The 18730-nt window shown below is 49.9% G+C and overlaps 1 protein-coding gene across 11 annotated transcripts in view; it reads left to right on the plus strand.

Annotated features, from left to right (window-relative positions):
- Positions 1-18730, plus strand: part of PPHLN1 (periphilin 1) — a 67179-nt gene that overhangs the window by 23142 nt on the left and 25307 nt on the right. For 4 of the 11 annotated variants that reach the window (XM_040978897.1, XM_040978902.1, XM_040978903.1 and 1 more), the window contains 3 exons: positions 5159-5233; positions 13010-13221; positions 18374-18430. In XM_040978897.1, coding sequence (XP_040834831.1) covers positions 5159-5233; positions 13010-13221; positions 18374-18430 — 344 coding nt within the window. The remainder of the gene's footprint in view (positions 1-5158; positions 5234-13009; positions 13222-18373; positions 18431-18730) is intronic. The other 7 variants (XM_040978901.1, XM_040978907.1, XM_040978908.1 and 4 more) reach the window with 3 other exon arrangements.

Raw genomic sequence — 18730 nt, forward strand, 5'->3', positions numbered from 1 at the left:
CCCTGATCAACTATGTAAACATCAAAAAAAAATTTTTTTTTGAACAAATTATTTATTTGAAAGGTAGAATTTGAGAAGAGAGACAGAGAAATCTTGCACTCGCTGGTTCATACCCCAGACGTCTGAGGGGCTAGAGCTGGGCAAGTCTGAAGCTGGCAGCCAGGAACTTCTGGGTATGCCCCAAGGCCCTGGGCCATCCTCCACTGCTTTGCTTGGCATACTAGCAGGAAAGTAGATCAGAGGTGAAGAGGCTAAAGCTCAAGTCAGGGTCTCTAAGGGATGCTGGTGCTACAGCCTGCAGCTTTACCTGCTATGCCATGGGTCTGGCCCCTCTGCAGGAATTTTAAGAAAGCATTTAAGCTATTGCAACTGTTTGCAGCTTCGTTGGAATCGGTACACCAAAATCAACTACCAGTGTAAATTAGAGAAAGAGAATACAGATTTCTGTATTAGAGAATATATTGTCATTGTTGAGAACGGTTTTTATTTGTTTCGTACTTTGTTGTCTCAAAGTCTCATGACATCAGCTACCAGAATACACAGTCAGACTCTTCACTTTGTACAGAAGGGAAAGAGTAAATTTCAGTGAAAGTTCACGTTGACTGAAGAAAAGGCAGCAACCTCCATGAAAATTATGCTCAGGAAGATCAAGGACACACATGCAGCTGAACAAGGAGCTGGCTCTGCAGAGGAACAGCCAGGACTTGAACCCCATGGGATGTGTGCTGAGCCACAGCGTCTGTCTCCCCGTGTTTACTGCCTTCTGTGGATGTCCTGTAGATGCCCGAGTGAAGCCTGGCGACTTTGAACAGAGGGCGCAAAACATTTTGTCCAGTTTTTCAGCAGGATTATTTGGAAGTGAATAAAGTTGTGATGTTTGGTTCAAGTAGTGACTGTTGAGGTGAAGTTTGCAGCCACTAGCTGTGGTGATGAGCTCTCCCTGGGCTGCAGAAGAGGTCTGTGGGTAAGAGTCTGGCTCAGCCGCTGGGGTGTCTGCCCTCTGGCCTGATCCATTGTGGCTGCGGCAAGTGTTTGTGAAGCAGAAGGTGCGTGTTTTCTGCTTGCCTTCTCACAGCTCCTCTCCTGCAGATCTAGATTCCCTAGAAAGTCAGTGATGTGAACTCTTCTAACTGTATGTTTGGGTTGATTTCATTTGCAACACGATCTTTTTCTTTGTGTGTTTTAATTATTTGCAAGGCAGAGTTTCAGAGAAGAAACAGAGATCTTCCATCTAATGATTGGCTCCTCACGTGGCCCCAGCAGCCGGGGCTACAACAGGCTAAAACTGGGGGCCAGGAACTCGACAGGGTTTCCCATGTGGGTAACAGGCCCAGTACTTGGGCTGTCAGGAGCTGGATCTGAAAGCAGCCAGACTCGAACCATTGCCCACATGCCAGGTGACAAGGCTGTTGGCACATGGGATCCAAAAGCCTGTATGTTCCTAGGCAGTATATAACATAAGATCCTGGAAAGAGAGTGCCAACAGACTCGGAAATAAAATGTATAATTTAGGTGTTTAGTAGAATTGAGGGTTATCTTGTTTGATGCTCGATACTCAAAGAAATTGAGTAGATATGCTAAGTGGTTCCAGGAACGTTCCTGAATATTCCCACCTGTATCTCAGAATGAGTCAAGCAAAGGAAGATGTGTGTGGCTGTCCGTGTGATGCGAATTGGTGCTGGGGACACGCTGGGCTGTATGGTGCCACCATCACCTGCACTCCTGTCCTGGGCACTGGGCATCACCCGCAGGCTGTGGCATTTACATAGATCTTTAGACTCTGTGAGCATAATTGTCATCACTTTAGATCTAGTACTATATAAGGAGCCTTGTTAGTAGAGTTCTCTGCTTATTCCTGCATTTGAGTATTATCAGTGTTCATAATTCGTAAAAACAGGTATTTTACACTTAAGGTCTGAGCATTTCAGGGCACTAATGCTATATGCAGTATTCATACATCCAGTTAGGCACCAGTGAACAGTGTGTGTGTGTGTGTGTGTGTGTGTGTGTGTGTGAGAGAGAGAGAGAGAGAGAGAGAGAGAGAGAGAGAGAGAGAGAGATACTGCGCCTTAATTCCTGGAGGGCTGTTGGAGAAGAGGTAATGAATGGGGAGCTATCTTAAAATCCTTTTTGAAATTTATTTTTATTTTGGATGATATTTACATAGTTGAGAAGGATGCATTTCCATGTGGACCAATGGGTGTTGTAGCCCTGCCCAGCCTGATCTGCCCCCAGTCTCAGCTCTCACACTCACCAGCAGGAGAGCCCACGCTACTCCCCTGCCTGGCTCGCCAACCCCTTACCCCCCGAGTGTTATGTGTGTTGGTTGTAGCTGTGGCCTAGTCTGACATGGTCCGTCTCACCTCAGCATTTCCTAGTTTGTGCTGCAGCTTAGCTCAGCCTAGTTGTTCCCCAGCTCCCAGTCCTGGCCCTAATGTGAACTGGCTGGTGTTGTGTCCTGCACCCCATCCTGGTTCTCACGTCTGCCAGTAGGAGTAATGAGCCTGCCCAGCGTCACCCACCCCCAGACCTGCCCCTCAAGTATGCTGGTAGATACTGTAACCTGGCATGGTCTGAGCTGCTCCCAATCTGGATTCTTGTGCTCACCTGCAGGGACTGCATTGTGACAGAAGAGTTCTCTAATCCTCTGTCCGGTCACTTCCCAGGGGCATATCTTGAAACACAGGTGGGTGCTTGGCTCAGCCTGACTTGGCCCACCTCCTGTCCTGGCATGAACAGCGGTCTTGCCCGACTGGCCCACACTCATTGTGGCTCTTACTGTTAGTTGCTACAACCTAGCCACATCTGGTCCATCCCTAGACACAGCTCTCTTGTGGTTCAGTGGGTGCCGAGACCTAGCCCAACCCGTACTACCTAGCAAGCACCAGTGGGTGCTGGAGCCTAGCCCAGCCTGACTCACCTAAGATGCAGTCCATACCCATGTCAAGGTAGATTACAGTCATGTCCAGCTCAGTTCTCCACCCTGTTCCGGCTCTTGCACTTAACAGTGGGGACTGCAGCCCAGCAGGGCATCCCTTTAGCTACCTGACCAGGCCTGGTAAATAATAGATGTTGCACGTGCTGGCGGTTGCTCTAGCCCAACCTGGCGTATTCCATTCCCCATCAGATGCTGCAGCCTGGCCTGATCCTGTGCACCTCTAGTCCAAACTCTCACTGGTGGGTGCTGCAGCCTAGCCCTGCCCAGTTTGCCCCCATCCCTGGTATTCATGCAAACGGGTAGTTATGGTACCCTAACCCAGCATGGCCCACGTCCACCTGGCTCCTGCACATGCCAGCGTGCTAAGGCTTGGCCTGGTCTTGCCTGGTCTGCCTGCCCCTGCCCCTCTGCCACTAGTCTACACATTTGCCGACAGGTGGAGTTTCCCTGCCCAGTCTAACCAACAGCCAGACTTGAATCATGTTCTCACCAACAGGAGCTGTGGCCCACCAGGGATGTTCCTCAAGTTTCCCTTGCCAGCCCCACTCTCAGACCCAAATCTCACGTGTGCTAGTAGCTGCTAGGCCCTTAAATGCTGTAGTCTGTCCTCTCTGTCTCATCCTGTGTGTGCTGGTGGATGTTATGACTGGGCCCAGCCTACACCCTTTTCTGGGGTGCCCTTACAGTGCTGCAGCCTGAACCAGCCTGGCCTGTTCTCAACTGCAGTTCCTAGGAGTGTCAGGGCAGGGTGGTTTCTATGATCATGCCTAGCTCAGTGTGTCTGTCTGTCTGTCTGTCTTTCTCTCTCTCTCTCTCTCTCTCTCTCTCACACACACACACACACACACACACACACACACACACACACACACACATTTAGCTCTTGAGCAAACCAGCTGGTATGGCAGTCCCACAGTTGTGAGCCCGCATATTTCCAACAGGATCTGCCCCTGAGATCTGATTCTCTCGTATGCTGTTTAGTTTCATGTCCCAGCCTAATGTGACCTGTCCCCTGTACTGACTTTCGCAGATACTTAGTACAGCCCTGCTAGGTGGGCTCCCAGCCTACTTTAATGTGCACCGGTGAGTGGTGGTTGGTGGTTGTTGATGCTAACTAACCCAGCTCAGGTCTCCCATGTGGGCAGGTGGATTGGTCAGACCCAAAAAGGTCCTCTGGCTTCCCTCCTCCAAAGTGCTCGGTCATAGACCCCATGCTTACCTGCAAGTGCGCTGGGCTTTTTGGCAGAGGTCCTCCAGAAATTGTTCCTCACCTGTAATGTGCTCCCTCAGTGGTCCTCCCTCCCGTGCTCCTATACCCCTTCCCTGATCAGTGCATAGTCCCTGTTGGGCCCAGTCGGGAGCCAGGCACTCCGAGTCATCGCCAGTGCCTTCCAGGGTATGACCTGGTGGGAAGCTGGAGGCAGAGGCTCTGGGTTATCCAGGGGCTTGGATGCAGAATGTGTGTGTCTAACCACTAGGCTAATTATCTGTCCTTGTATTCGCTATTGTGTTATAAAATGGTACTTTCCCATAATATTCAGTGTTTCATCTTTGTTTATGGGTTTTTTTTAAATCTTTCTCTTCTATAATTTTCCTCCCAAAGTTTAGTTTTTTAATTTACCTTAGTTTATCATGACTTTGTGTTTTCCGAAGGAAACCTGTTCTTGCCAGATTATAGCAGAGTTATGTAAAATATGTTAAAATTTTAATCCACATATTGGGGGATGACAGGTAAAGAAAAAGCCAAAGAGCCGATGCCCTGATGACAGAATTTCCGTGCCTAGAAGGGTCGGGGAGGAGCGTTCGGTCTGCAGCCCGTGGCCCACGGCCACTGTGAGCAGAGCGGTTAGTCGCTGAATCTGTTTGTAGGACATGCTGTGAGAACTGCATTAAGTGTTGAAAACTTGTTGTTCTCCAGGGTTATTGGATGGGATGGGAAATGCTGGTTTTGATTGAAATAATCAGCATTTTTGAGAAGTCACAGCGGAAGTTGACCCAGCAAGGCCTGCTGAGGTCGTCCACTCAAACAGGGAGGCAGGGCCGCAAGCCTCGTTTCTGTGGCAGCTTTCCTTCGTAGACAGTGAGAACACACGTGTCGCCTCAGGTTAAACGTTGCAGGTGAAAACTGAAGAATACCTCCTGGGATGTGGCATGACAGCTGGTAAAACATTGACCGTTTCACTCCCACACTCATTCCCCCACTCCATGTGATCTGTGCAGGGAGAGGCAAAGCACGAAGCCCTTACTCCCTCTTCCTCCAGAGGCCCTGCGACGGCAAGCTCCCTCCTTCACAAGGTACAGTGCTGTTTTCTGCCCACACCGCGTTGTCTCACAGCACGGGAGCATCTGGTGGTGCTGGCCCCTGCGGTGACCCTTGGACTCCTGAGTCCACACGAATACCTTTTGGGTTAGTACTCTGTGTAACAAATGTTGGGAAAGATGTTTTACCCTGTACCTGGTAGAAATCAAAACACGAGCCAGCTAACCCCCTTTCTAGTGTTATTTAACTTTGCTTTCCAGTCCACAGTGACACTTGTAAAGCCGCCACAGCTAAAAGATAATGTCAAGAGGCAGGGTGGAAGGAAATGCGTCCATTGCTTGGCGTTCTGTGAAGATGCACTGTAGGTAACCTCCTGATTCTTTGGTGTGTTTGGGAACTCTGAGCAGCACTCAGTGTTTGGTTCCATACTGGCTGGTCTGTTTTTGTAATTATTCCTGGGTCAGTGTGCTGCAGCTGTGTAACCACAGCCTGGAAGTGCTAGGTGCTTGGTCGCAGTGCTTCCTACCACCCCTCACTTTACCAGCACCTGCTACTTGTCCTGCTTTGTATTTCCTTCGTTTGCATAGCAGCCTCACCTGGAACTGTGGACATGGACTTTGTTGCAGTCTGTCCTGTGGGAAGCAGATGCCAGCAGCTCTGGTCACTGGGACGCATGCTGCAGGAACAGCGCAGGACTCGTGGCCTACTGGGAGGCTGCCTCACGAGGGCATTACTTTTAAAGCTTAAACAATTTGTTCTGTGATTTATTTTAATTTTATTTGAAAGACAAAGGGGTCAGAGACATTCTGTCTGCTGGTTTACTCCCACGCAGGCGGGGACTGATCAGGCTGACATCAGAGGACTAAACCTGCATCTAGGTCCGCCATGGGGATGGTCCAGACCCCGGCTAGGGTGTGCATTATCGGGAAACTGGAGTGGAAAGAGAAGCCCAGGCAAGACCTTAACCAGCTGATTGTCCCACTTGCCAGACACCTGCCCTGCATGTGGGATACCATTACTGCGCAAGCTGTGAGGTCTGAGAAGCCTCTAGCCTCAGGGTGACGGTTGTGAACATAAGCCAGATCTCTTCATCACCTGTCCAAGCTCCCCGGCAGCATCCCTGACTCCTGTGTGCTGGAGCCCGGCCCATGCCTCTGACCACCTCTCCGTTACGCTCTCCTGGTGTGCCTGCATCCCGACCCAGAGAGCTCTTTCTTGAGTGTAGACCTGCAGTAGGCCTCACATCCACCTTTCCGAGTGTCCCCCTGAAGTGGTTCTCTGTACTGTGGACTGTCTTCCTGGAGGACATGCTGTATGGGGCAAGGGCTTTGTCTTTGCGTAATTCACAGGTCTCTCAAATAGAGTCTATTTTCTGTCTCCTCTCTTATGGCTGGATGAGAGTTTCAGTGATTAAACTGCTTTGCTCTCAGCTTACCTCCTAACTTGTGATTCTTTTTTTCCTTCCTCAACATTACTTTTATTTGAGAGCGACAGAGGAGACAGGAAAAGATCTTCCCTGCAATGGCTGGAGCTGTGCCAGCCTGAGGCCAGGAGCTCTTCCAGGTCTCCCATGAGTTTTCAGGTGTCCAAGCACTTTGAGCCCTCCTCCACTGCCTTCCAACCCATCAGCAGGATGCTGGATCAGAAGTGGAGTAGGTGGGACTTGAACTTGCACCCATACGGGATGCTGGTGCTTCAGGCAGATGCTTAGACTCCTCTGCCATTGTGTTAACCTCCTGATTCCTTTTTAAGATTTGCTTGTGTGTTTGAAAGGCAGGGTCGAGGAGATGGGGAGAGAGAAAGACACTCTCCAGCCTCTGATTCGTTCTTCATCTGGCCACAGCAGCTGGTCTGTGTCAGAGTCGGGAGCTACCGGCTTTTTCCAGGGCTCCTGTCTGTGGACCAAGTACTTGTGCCAGCCTCTGCTCTTTTCCAGGCACGTCAAAGCTGGGTCAGAAGTAGTCACTGGGATCCTAACCAGTGCTCTGATACGGGAGGCTGGCTTTGTAAGCGGTGGTTAAGCCCAGTTGCTTCATTTTTAACTAATTCTGGGCATGTTTCTTGTCCCTAAATACTCCCTCCAGGCCACCGTTCAGGTGTCGTCTTTGAACCGCCGTCTGTCTGTGCCTTCCGCCCTGCTGCTTCTCCATCGCCTCCGTCCCAGTGGCCTGTCATCCTGGTTGCACAACTCTTCTAACATCAGTTCTTTTGGCCTGCCTGTTCTTACCTTGCCTTTTCCTTTTTCCTTTCCTGTTCCTTTCTGTTCCTTCTCTCTCTCTCTTTTTTGATTTTATAAACTTGTGATTTTTGATGATGCTTACATAGTTGAGAGGGATGTGTGCTCATGTGAACCACTGATTAGGGTGGAAGGGTCGAGGTATAGAGGAAAGTAGATGAGACAGTTCATCTAATGTTTTTTGTTTTTTTTTCTTCCTGCTTCTGGAGGAGCAAGAGTGAAGGAGAGAGGCCCTAATTGCGTCAGTTCCCAGGGATGGGGCAAGGCTACTTGGTTTCATCCCAGGGTCCCCAACATGGAACATGCTCCAGGAATATTGCTTAAGTGGTTTCCATAGTTCTGAGATGCTTTTGCTTTCATTATTCCAGGATTGAGGAAATTCCCCCAAAGTCCATTACTGATGTAGTCCACTTCAGAGTCTTCATTTGCCCAAATACTTGCTGTCAACACTTGGCTGGAAGAGGTCTCTAATTTGTTCTGTCCTCCATTTTCTGCCATGGTATTAGATGTCCCCTGCAGGCTTCATTGAGCTGTCACATCCCCCTTGTGCATCTGGGCCTGCTGTCCACTGCCCCAGCTTCAGCAACTGAGGAGCCAGTTCTGACACATGCACTCCATGCTCAAACCACAGAACTTGTTATTTCCCTCGTAGTTGGAATTTTGATTCCTGAGGGCCAGTTGGGATGGTCCCCAAAAACCCTGCCTGAGGTGACCCCAGCCCTGGCTCCTGTGTGTGCCAAGTATGGGGTCCAGCTCAGTCCATCACCCACATCAGCCTACACGCACAGATTCCTCTCCCAGTCTGTTCTGTCCCCAGCCTCAGCTCAATACAGACTAATGGATGCTGAGTCCCACCCACCCCTGCCCAGCATACACTTGGCCCACACGCACACCAGTGGGAACTGCAGCCTAGTCAGAGTGACCCTCAGTAACCACCAGCAGGCCTGTTCGCAGCCCTAGTTCCTGCATATGTTAGTGTGTACAGCAGACTGGCCCAGTCTGTCTCATATCCTATTCAGCTTTGACACGCACCAGTGGGTAGTGCACCCTAGTTCAGCCCGATTGACTGACTCCATTGTCCAGCCCACACTTATGCTGGTGGGTACCAGCACTTGTCCACCCAGGTCCAGCCCTGGTTCTTATGTTCACCGGTGGGAGTAGCTCATAGGTGTTCATAGGTGGTAGCTTATCTGTGCCAGAAGCCTTGCTTCTCTTGAATGTTCTCTTGTCTTTGGCTCTCCACAGGTGTGTTTAGACCCTGCGAATTCCCTGTGTCTGTGGTGAATTATGTTCAGGATTGGGGCCGGTTCATGTAACCTCAGCTGTCACATGACAGTGGGCTTTTTTCAATTCCTTTCAAAGTTGTGTGTTTCAGAATCAGAATTCAGAATCTGGAATCCTGGAAAACTTCCTTGGATATCCAGGTTGACCTGGGGTGGGTCCCTGCCTCCAGGGCCAGGTCGACACTTGGCCAGGCATTGTGGACCTAGATCCGAGGCCCTTAGGTTTGAGGGCGTGTTCGTCTTGGGCCATTTCCAACCATTCTGCTCTGTTCCCCTCTGTACTGCTTGGTTGGATGGCGACTGCTGAGACACAGGCCTTTGGAGGAGCCTTTTCTCCTGCGATGCCTCTTTGCCTCACTTTCTCCCGTGGATGTTGCCATGGATGTCCCTTGCTATCCTTCACCGCTGGGTGGACTCAGATAAGCCCCTTGTAACTGCACGCACATGGCTTCCTCTGCCTCCTCTCCCCTGCCAGCCTGGTGCAAGAATCACCCCTTGAGCAGGTGCGTCCTCACTTCTCCCCATGTTTTTGGTTTTCAGAGTTTTGTCGGATTCCTGGATCACGGGTTACCGGGCTCCTAGGCCTGTTCCCACCACTAGAGCATTCCACAATTTCTTCCTTTGTTTTTGAGTCAGTATTTTTAAGGTGTCTGTTTTGCAGTTTCTGTTCTTGTTTATATAATGCCCTTAATTCTTTTCTACTTTCTCATTTCATTCTTTCCTTTGTCTTTCTTTCTCTCCTTCTTTCCTTCCTTTTTTACTTATTATTTTGAAGATTTTTGTGTCTTCATTTGTGGCGGCAGTAGATGCAGCTGAGCTGATCTGATGCTACAGGCCGGGCGCTTCTTCCAGGCATTCTGTATGGACACGGGGCCCCAAGGACCTGAGCCATCCTCTCTGCTGCTGGTTTTTGTCCCTCTATGATGTCTGCATATGTAGTTCAGTTGTATTTCTGTTACATGTTGATCTAAATCTAATCATTCCTGAAACACCAGCTCAGTGTTTTTGTCTGCTAATACATATTTCTTACTGAATTAGCACTGCTGGCATTGAACATCAGTTCCCCACAGCCTTTCTGCCGTCTCCCAAATTTGTAAGCTATCTGGGAGCCAAGTTAATTCCTCTAGTTCCTTTCCTATAATGGACACTAAGCACACTTGCATGACTTGTGTGGTCCTCTCTCCCCCTCCCTCTTTCTGTCTCTCTCTCCCCCTCCCTCTCTCTCTCCCTCCCTCCCTCTCTTTCTGTCCCTCTCCCCCTCCCTCTCTCTCCTCCTCCCTCCCTCTCTCCCTCTGCCTCTCTCCTTCTGTCCCTCTCTCCTTCTCCCTCTTTCCTCTTCCTCTCTCTCTCTCTCTTTGTCTCTCTCCCTCTCTCTTTCTCTCCTTCCTTCCCTCCCTCCCTCTTACACACAAAAACAGACACATGCACTGCTCAATATCATCACTTTAAGAAAGAGGATACTAAGAATAACTTATGAGTTTGGTGTTTTTGGTTTTTGTTTTCCTTAAATTAGACAGTAGAAAGGGGTGATGTGAAGAAAGGAATGCCATTCCAAGCTGTTAAAATGTGCCCCCGTGCATCCTGTCCTCTGGTACTCTGTGCTACCCCTTCTGGGATGGGATTTTGCTGCCCTCTGGTGTCAGGACTGAGGAACTGTAGCTCATCCTTTGACTTAGGGCAATCTTTGGCTCTTTTCCATCCCTTGAAGCAAATCATCAATAAGCTCATTTCCATCTAATTTCCAAGGGGAAATTAGAGCAAGAGAAAGACAGGTTTATCTGTTGTTCATTCCTCAAATGACTGCAGGTGGTTGGAGCTAGGCTTACTTAAAGCCAGGGGCCAAGAGCTTCTTCCTGGTCTCCTGTGTAGGTGCAAGGGCACCTGGAACTGGACCGTCCCCTGCTGCTTTCCCAGGTGCATTGGCAAGGAGCTGGATTAAAGATAGAGCAGCTGATGCTCGTACGGGATGCTGCGATGCTGCAGCTAGAGGCTTAACCTACGCCACTGTATCGGCCCCACCAGTATCTTCTCCGATGATTTGCTAAGTTCAAATAGACAGCCCGAACTCCTGCCTGACCTCTCTGTGGTCAGCACTGACCGGGCTGTCCCACAGTCACCTCGGACGTGCCGTGCTCTGCTCTCCCTGTATGTCTCACTGCATCCTGTCCTTGGGTGAGCTGTTTTTTTCTTTTTTCTCCCCTTTCATTTCATCAAGCTGTTGTGTAGGAACTAGCAGTTTCCTGGACATGCCCTGGCTTTTACACCTGTTAGTCAGGTGTTGGCTGTGTCCTCGCTGGGCACGTTCTGCCTGCATCCCATGTCAGCCGCCACACTGGCTCTTGGCCCTGAGCCTGGCCATGCTCCTGTGTCCTCGGTGCCTGGTCTGATATCAGCCTCCTGAACTGAGAGCTGTGTGGTGGCACAAGTGTGTGCCGTTGCCCCACAATGGGACTGGCAGTGCCTGGCATACCATTTGCTTAATCCATCGCCAGGCTGGCAGAGCAGTGGTGGTTGCTATCAGCTCTTTTGCAGGCAGTGAGCGAGAGTACAGCAGGATTCCTTAACACTGCATTTCGGCATTAATGCTCTGTCTTTCACACAGTGTTGATGTTACTGTGTCTTCAGGAGTAGTGTTTTGTAGGTGTTCATCACTTAGCATTCACAGGAGCTTCCGGACAGCCGCCTGTTGTGCAGGGACTGCCGTCAGTGTGCGAGGTGTTATACATAGATATTTTAATATGCATACATACATGCATACACATATATATATTCCTTTTTTTTTTAATGAGCCCCTCTTGACATGTGCACAGGCAGGAAGCTGGAGGGCAACCGAGTAGCTGGGACATGAACTTGAGCACTCTGCTCAGGGAGGGGCATCCCAGGCAGCATCGGAGCTCACCCCATGCTGAAATTCATTCTTTTTTTGCTTGGTTTTACAGAGAAAAGGAGAGGCAGAAAGATCTTCTGTCCACTGCTTTACTCCCTAAATGGCTGCAATGGCTGGAGCTGAGCCATTCCAAATCCAGGAGCTTCTTCTGGGTCTCCCACGCAGGTGGAGGGTCCCAAGGCTTTGGGGTATTTTCTGCTGCTTTCCCAAAGCCATAAGCAGGGAGTTGGATGGGAAGTGGAGCAGCTGGGACAGGAATTGGTGCCTGAATGGGATCCTGGCAGATGTAAGGGTGATGATTTAGTCACTAGGCTACCACACCAGGCCCACTGAAGTTAATTCTTGCACATTAAAAAATAATACGCTGTTGTTTTGTCTCATTATTTTTCTGTCTGAAATTTAATGTTAATTATATAATTATATAGTATTATCTAATCAGTTAAAAATTATATTTAAAAATTTTTGTTCTTTTGAGAAAAGCAGAGAAACGGATAAGAGCAAAGGAGTGCTTCCTTTTGCTGCTTCAGTCCCACTGCGCGCACAGTGGCCCTTCCATGTGCTGGGAGGTCCCTCCTGGTCTGCCCTTGTGTGAAGCGTTGCCTGCTGCCCCCCAGGGTCTTTAGCAGAAGCTGGAGTCACGAGGGGAGCCAGGTGCTGAAGAGGCTCTCCAGAGTGGGCCTTGGCACGGGCTCTGCCAGCCTGCGTGCCCATCCCTGCATGTTCTGTCCATAGAGTTTGTGCCTTGATGGTTCCCTGTAATAATTTTGATTTGTTTTGATGCTTTAAGATTTTGTGTTGCAGAGTCTGTTTGGTGCTTTGGGTTATTTCTGCTGATCATTAAAGACCTTTGTAAAAGTAGCGATTTGTGAAAAGCTGATGTTTAGAGATTGACAAGTTTCTCTCCGAAGCGAAAATGTATGAAGCAAGGATTTAGTGAACATATACCTTGGTATTATCAATTTGAGCTGTGGGTAGGTTCACTGTGGGATTTGGGTGGCAGGCCTCGTGCCTACTCAGCTGTGGCATCCTCTCTCCCCGTGCTGGGCACCAGAAACGCCATGGGCAGGTGGATGTGTGCTGCATTGGGAAGGTGAAGGTCCTGGAAAAGCCCGTGGGACTCTGCCATTCTAGGGCTCTGAGAACACTGCAGGGTCCACATAGACTGGCGACAGCAATGAGAGGTCGATGCTGGGTGTTTTACACTTGGAGTTTGGGTTTACTTGGAGCCGTTTCTGCCTTTAAGCACTGTGATCAAGTGCTGCTCTGTAAATCTTCCGTTTTGTTCAGAGACACCTCAGCAGTCAGGTGCTCAGGAGGCCCGAGGTGGCCTTCCTGCGACCTGGACGGGTGCCGTTTTCCTATAGCGAACAGGCTACTCTGAAATGATTTTATTTTTTCTTCAAAGGGACGTGAGAGATGGCTTTAGAAGAAAAAGTTTCCACTCTTCCCATTACGGGAGAGACCGGTCTCCTCATAAAAGAGACGCTCCTTTCCTGCGCGATTCCCCCGTGGGCCGCAAGGACTCTCCTCACAGCAGATCCGGCTCCAGCGTCAGCAGCAGAAGCTACTCTCCGGAAAGAAGCAAAACTTACTCCTTCCACCAGTCCCAGCATCGCAGTACGTGCTCTTCCCACCTTCTTTGCTTTTCAGCCTCCACCCACGACAGGGCAGTAGTCTGATTACCTCGCAGGTGTTGTTGCAAGTATGCTTTTCAACTTCTCTTGTAAACTGCAGGCTCATAGAGCTCAGCAGTGTAATGTACGCTGTATACACACACACGTTTTCCAGTTACCTGAAGTGGGTAGTCCCTGTAACGTGACAGACACTTTTCAGTTCCAGAGCTCCTAGGAGAGGCTTCTGTGATCACACTTCGCTGTGTGCTGGTGCGTCAGGCGCCCACCTGCCCCCTCCATCCTGCGTAGTCAGCTGGTGTCCACGTGCGTCAGATAGTCTGTTTCTTTTTTTTTTTTTTTAAAGATTTATTTTTTTTATTATTTTTTCATTGGAAAGGCGGATAGACAGAGAGGAGAGACAGAGAGGAAGATCTTCCGTCCGATGATTCACTCCCCAAGTGAGTGCAACAGGCCGATGCTATGCCGATCCGAAGCCAGGAGCCTCTTCCGGGTCTCCCTCGCGGGTACAGGGTCCCAAAGCTTTGGGCTGTCCTCCACTGCTTTCCCAGGCCACAGGCAGGGAGCTGGAAGGGAAGCGGGGCTGCCGGGATTAGAACCGGCGCCCATATGGGATCCCGGGCGTGCAAGGCGAGGACCTTTAACCACTTGCGCCACCGCGCCGGGCCCAGATAGTCTGTTTCTTATAAGCAGTACCAGTGGCTTCCCCCAAGCATTTGCAGTCTGGTAGAACTTTGAGCTAAAACCTCCCCAGGTTCTTTCTTTCCCAGCCTCTAGCCAGTTTTCCGCTTTGACTTTGGGGTGAATAAAGGTATGTGCGTTTCAGGAGTTGGCTCGTCATCTTGGCCGCAGTACTAAGTGTATAAATCGGTCAGTACCCCTTTGCTAGAGAATCCACTGTCAGCTTTTTTCTAAGATTCGTCATTTATTTGAGAGACAGAGTGACTTGTGGAGAAATGTGCAGAGAGGAGATAACTCCCTTTGCTCTCCCGCCCCCGGTGTGCCAGGAACTTGTTGGGAGGGTCTCCTGTCTGGGTGGCAGCACTCAGGTCCTCGATCCTCACCAGCTGCCACCCAGCAGGATTAGCAGGAGACTGGGTCTGAAGCCGAGCAGTCAGACCGCTGCTCCAGTGTGCTTGATGGGGACTCAAGCATCAAGGGGCCTTGCTGTGTCACAGTGCCCACTCCATTCCAGTGTGCGTGTGAGAGCGTGAGAATTAATTTTATTTGTTTGAAAGCCAGACCCACAGAGCTAGAAATTGATTTTGCATTTGCTAGTCGACTCACTAAATGGTTGTAACAGCCAGCACATGGCCTTGCTGGAGCCAACAGGAGGAGCTTTCCTGTGTCACCCATGGGGGTCCAGGGCCCAGGCACTTGGGCCACCCTGGAAGCTCCTCTCGGGTACACCACCAGGGAACTGGATGGGAAGTAGAGTCTGTTAACAGTGCTGACACTGCAGGTGGCAGCTTAACTCACTAGACCACAACTGTGGATGCCTCTGTTTTATTTATTCATTCATCATCCTGTTCACAGAGTTGAGAAGGATGTGTGACCACGTGGGCCACTGGTTAGGGTGGCGAGAGTTGACGTTTGAACGAAGGAAGGGGAGGCAAACGTTTCCTATTGGTTTCTTTCTCTTTATCTGCACTGGGGGGTTAGGAAGGAATGGGAGGGGAGCTTCCTGCTGTGAAACTGCGTCAGCACCCAGTCCCTCCATTTTTTAATTTTATTATTTTTTTAAGATTCACTTTAATTATTTTCAAGGCAGAGTTGGAGGGAGGGAGGGAAAGAGAAGAAGGTGGCTTCCATCCTCTTGTTTATTCCCCTGGTGGCTTCAAAGGCCAAGACTGGGAAGTGGAGCAGCCAGGGTGTGGGATGGCCCCCAGATGGGATCCTGGCATGTGCACGATGAGGATTTATCTGCTGGGCTGTTGGGCCAGGCCCAAAAGGAATGGTGTTTTATTTCTGTTAAAAGCAACAATAAAGAAGAGAGGTTAGGTAGCTAGTGGAGAAGTGATCACAGGTAGTTGTTGGTGAACTTGCCCTCTTTTTCCAGTTGTCCAAACAGAATGAGCATCTTCCTTTGGTCAGCCTTGGGTCTCACGAAGTGTCCGTGTGTCACCGCAGATGCTCTTGCGTCCATGCCCCCAGGGTGCTGCCCTCGTCCTTGGGGCCCGCGTCTCCACAGCTGTGAGGGCACGGAGCCGGCAGAATTGGGAGACTGAAGTGTGAGTTGCAAACTGGACGGAACAGCACACGATGCCCTCGATGTCGCCTGGCTGTTTTCTTTATTTTACCTTCATAGTAAAATTATTCATTTAGAAAGAGTTTGTTCTGGGAGAACTCACAGGTTAGGTGGATCTCTTCCTTACTGACTGGGGAAGCTGCAAAGATGTGTCGATATTCTCTTGTTTTCAGCATAATCGAGACTGCCCTGTAAAAATTGTCGTTTTATATGTTTATGATACTAGTTTTTGCTTCTGACCATAAACGTGCCCGTGTTGATGGCCCCGTGCCGCTCCTCCAGGAGCTGAGGAACATGTTGCTGCAGCGTTCCCTTGCTGTGTGCTCCGGCAGAAACACAACTTCTGACAGATGATGAGCGTCTTATTGTAAACACAAAATATTTCCATGTACCTGGTTAGTTCATAGAAGTAGCAGGTGAAAGTAACAGATTATTTTCTAATTCTGTGATATTTTTAAGATTTTAATTTTTTTATTGGGAAGGCAGATGTAGGGGCCCGAGGACTTAGCCATCCTCCTCTGCTTTCCCAGGGCATAAACAGGTTGCTGGATCAGAACAGAGTAGCTGGGATTAGGCTTGGCATGCTCAAAGGAGCAGGTGAGTGTGTCGGCCCCTTCAGTGACTTGGAAGCAACCTGGTTAAGATACGTTCTGCGAGATGTGGGTGAGCCGATCTCTCCAGGATTAAGGAGATCTGACTGGTAGCCTTGGCTGCTGTCCCTGGATGTGATGGAGGTCTTACTGCCAATGTCATGTAGCTGATTACAACTTCCGGAACAGGTACCTGCAGTCACTCCCACTAACAAAGGTGCTTTGGCCACTGTACTTCTGTTCTGTATGTAACACTGTATTTCATACTCTTAATTCAAAAGAGCAGAGTTATAAAGAGTTTAGATAAAAGGGAAAAGAAGGATGGGAAAATGAAAACACGAGCTAGTTCTGAGCAGTGGCTGTAGGCAGAGCTATGGTTTGGCCGAAGCAGAGAGCAAAGGAGCAGTGATTGTGTCGGGATCCTGGCTGAGATGCTGCTCGGGGAGGTTGGCCAGATCCGGCCCAAAGAACGCTCCGTGATCTGCAGGAGGGAAGGATTCGTGGCAGAGTGACAGTGACAGTGTGGGAAGAGTGCTGTTTCCTCAGAAGAAAGAGGTGAAATTGCTGTCTTCAGTAGAAGGATTTGAAATAAATGCCAGGTTTGCATCTTAGAGGAAAGTGTGGGTGTCCTGAAGAGTGTATTCGGGCCGTATGGAAGACAGATTCTGTCTTTATCCTTAACTATTTGTACGTAGGCAGGCTACAAGAGTCTATAAAGAGTTGCAAGTTTTTGTTTTTTTTTTTTTTTTTTAAGAAAAGTTCTATTTGAGAGATGTCTAGAGTGAGGAGAAAGACAAGAAATCTCTCATGCAGTGGCTCGCTCCCCAAGTGGCCTTGGTGGCCAGGGCTGAGCCGGTCCAAAGCCAGGAGCCAGGAGCTTCTTCCTGGCCTCACACGGGCACAGGGTCCCAAGGACCAAAGCCATCCTTTGCTTCTTTCCCTAGTGTTAAGCAGGGTGCTGGGTCGGACACGGAGCAGATGCGATTAGAACCTTTGCCCATATGTGATTCTGACACCAGAAGGCCATAGCATTGGCTCTGGAGTTAGATGTGGATCTTTTTTTTTTTAAAAAAAGAGAATGCTTTAAAGATTTATTTATTTGGAAGTCAATTAGAGAAGTCTTTTACCCACTGGTTCACTTCCCAGATGGCCCCAGCAGCAGAGGCTGGGCGCGTTGGCCCTGGAGCTAGGGTTTCCATCCTGAGCAGTAGGGTGTGTTAGCAGTGAGCTGGAACGGAAGTGGAATGGTCCTAGTCCTAGTCCCGTGTGGCTGTCGGAACTTGGGCCACGTGTTGGCCCCTCTTTCATCCTTGATATTGTTTGTGTGTGGGGACCAGGAGGGGCGATCCTTTCTGTGAGCTTTCTGGAGTAAATTAGGTGAGGTGCTTGGTGCAAAGGGAGGGCTGAAGGGCTGAGAGAGGCCTAGCTGAGAGCTTTCCAGGCTGTGGGTCAGTAGGGTTTGCCGTGTTGAAGCACTGTCGTATCTTCATTCTCCATAGTCTCACTTGCTGTGCTCCTTCTCTGGCTCCTTTCTGCACGCGCCGTTCGTGACTGACGACACTTAGCACTTCTGCTCGCCTGGGTCCTTTCTGGGGGTTGGAACTGCCCTCCTCCCTTTGTACGATAAACCGAGGAGCAGGTCAATCAGCAGGATCCGACACAGATTTTTCGCTGTGTACACACAGGAGCCTCAAAAAATACAGGACTTGAGAAATACTGTGCGATTGGACTTTGTATAGCACTGCACAGGGGCTTGGTGCTCCTGGAGGTGCTGGCAGCAAGCCCTGGAGCGGGGCAGGAAGCATTACTTCTGCACACAGTCTTTCCGAAAGCTTGGAGCCGCCCTGGGAGGACTAGGGGCTGCCCAGAGAACCGGCCTGGCTGCATGGGGTCTCTGCCTGGGTTCCTTTGATTTTTATGATAGTTTCTCGTAGATCTGTTTTTAGAGGATTCAGGAGGCCTCAGGAAGCCTGTGCTTGCCTCTGCTGCTTCCTCGTGTGGACAAATGGAAGCTCCCTTCGTAGAAGGGCAGTATTTTAGAACCCTTGCTGTGAGTGCAGTCTCTGCAGAGCCCCGTGTGGAGGTATGTCACAGAAGAGTGTTTGAGATGGCTTTCTTACGACTCCGAAGATGCAGAGGTTTCCTGCTGTTCTTCCTTAGCTGCAGCCAGGGTAGGAAGGAACTTAGGGTCACCAGGAAAAGCAGAGGAGTCCCCTTTCCCGTTGCTTTACTTCTGAGTTCTCATTCTTCCCGGGCACAGAGGTGCTGGTGTTAATTGCTCCCTGCCCACCTTTCCCTAGAGCCCACGCGTGCGGGTACCTTCTACAAACGGCAGAATGAAGGAAAGCCAGAAAGAGGTGAGTTTGCAGCTAGATTTTTGATTTGGAAATGTGAAGGGTTGGGAGGCTTGAATTACGAGAAGCTATGGTAGAGGGAGAAATTGGTAATTTTTCTTTATTCTGTTGTCAGAGCCATAGGTGAAGAGCCAGGGAGAAGAGTTTGAGTAGCCGGAGGTGAAGAGCAGAATCCCTGGCGAGAAGGGTCTTGGGGGGCTTGGGGTCGGCTGGCTGGCTGAGTCCCGAGCCCGGTTAGGCTAGGATTAGGGTCACGCTTTTCTGTTAGCTTCTCAGTTCTTGCTGTCGGTATCGGCTGCTCCT

The sequence above is a fragment of the Ochotona curzoniae genome, unplaced genomic scaffold (genome assembly GCF_017591425.1).
Source record: "Ochotona curzoniae isolate NIBS_2020 unplaced genomic scaffold, NIBS_Ocur_1.0 contig_2927, whole genome shotgun sequence".
NCBI lineage: Eukaryota > Metazoa > Chordata > Mammalia > Lagomorpha > Ochotonidae > Ochotona > Ochotona curzoniae.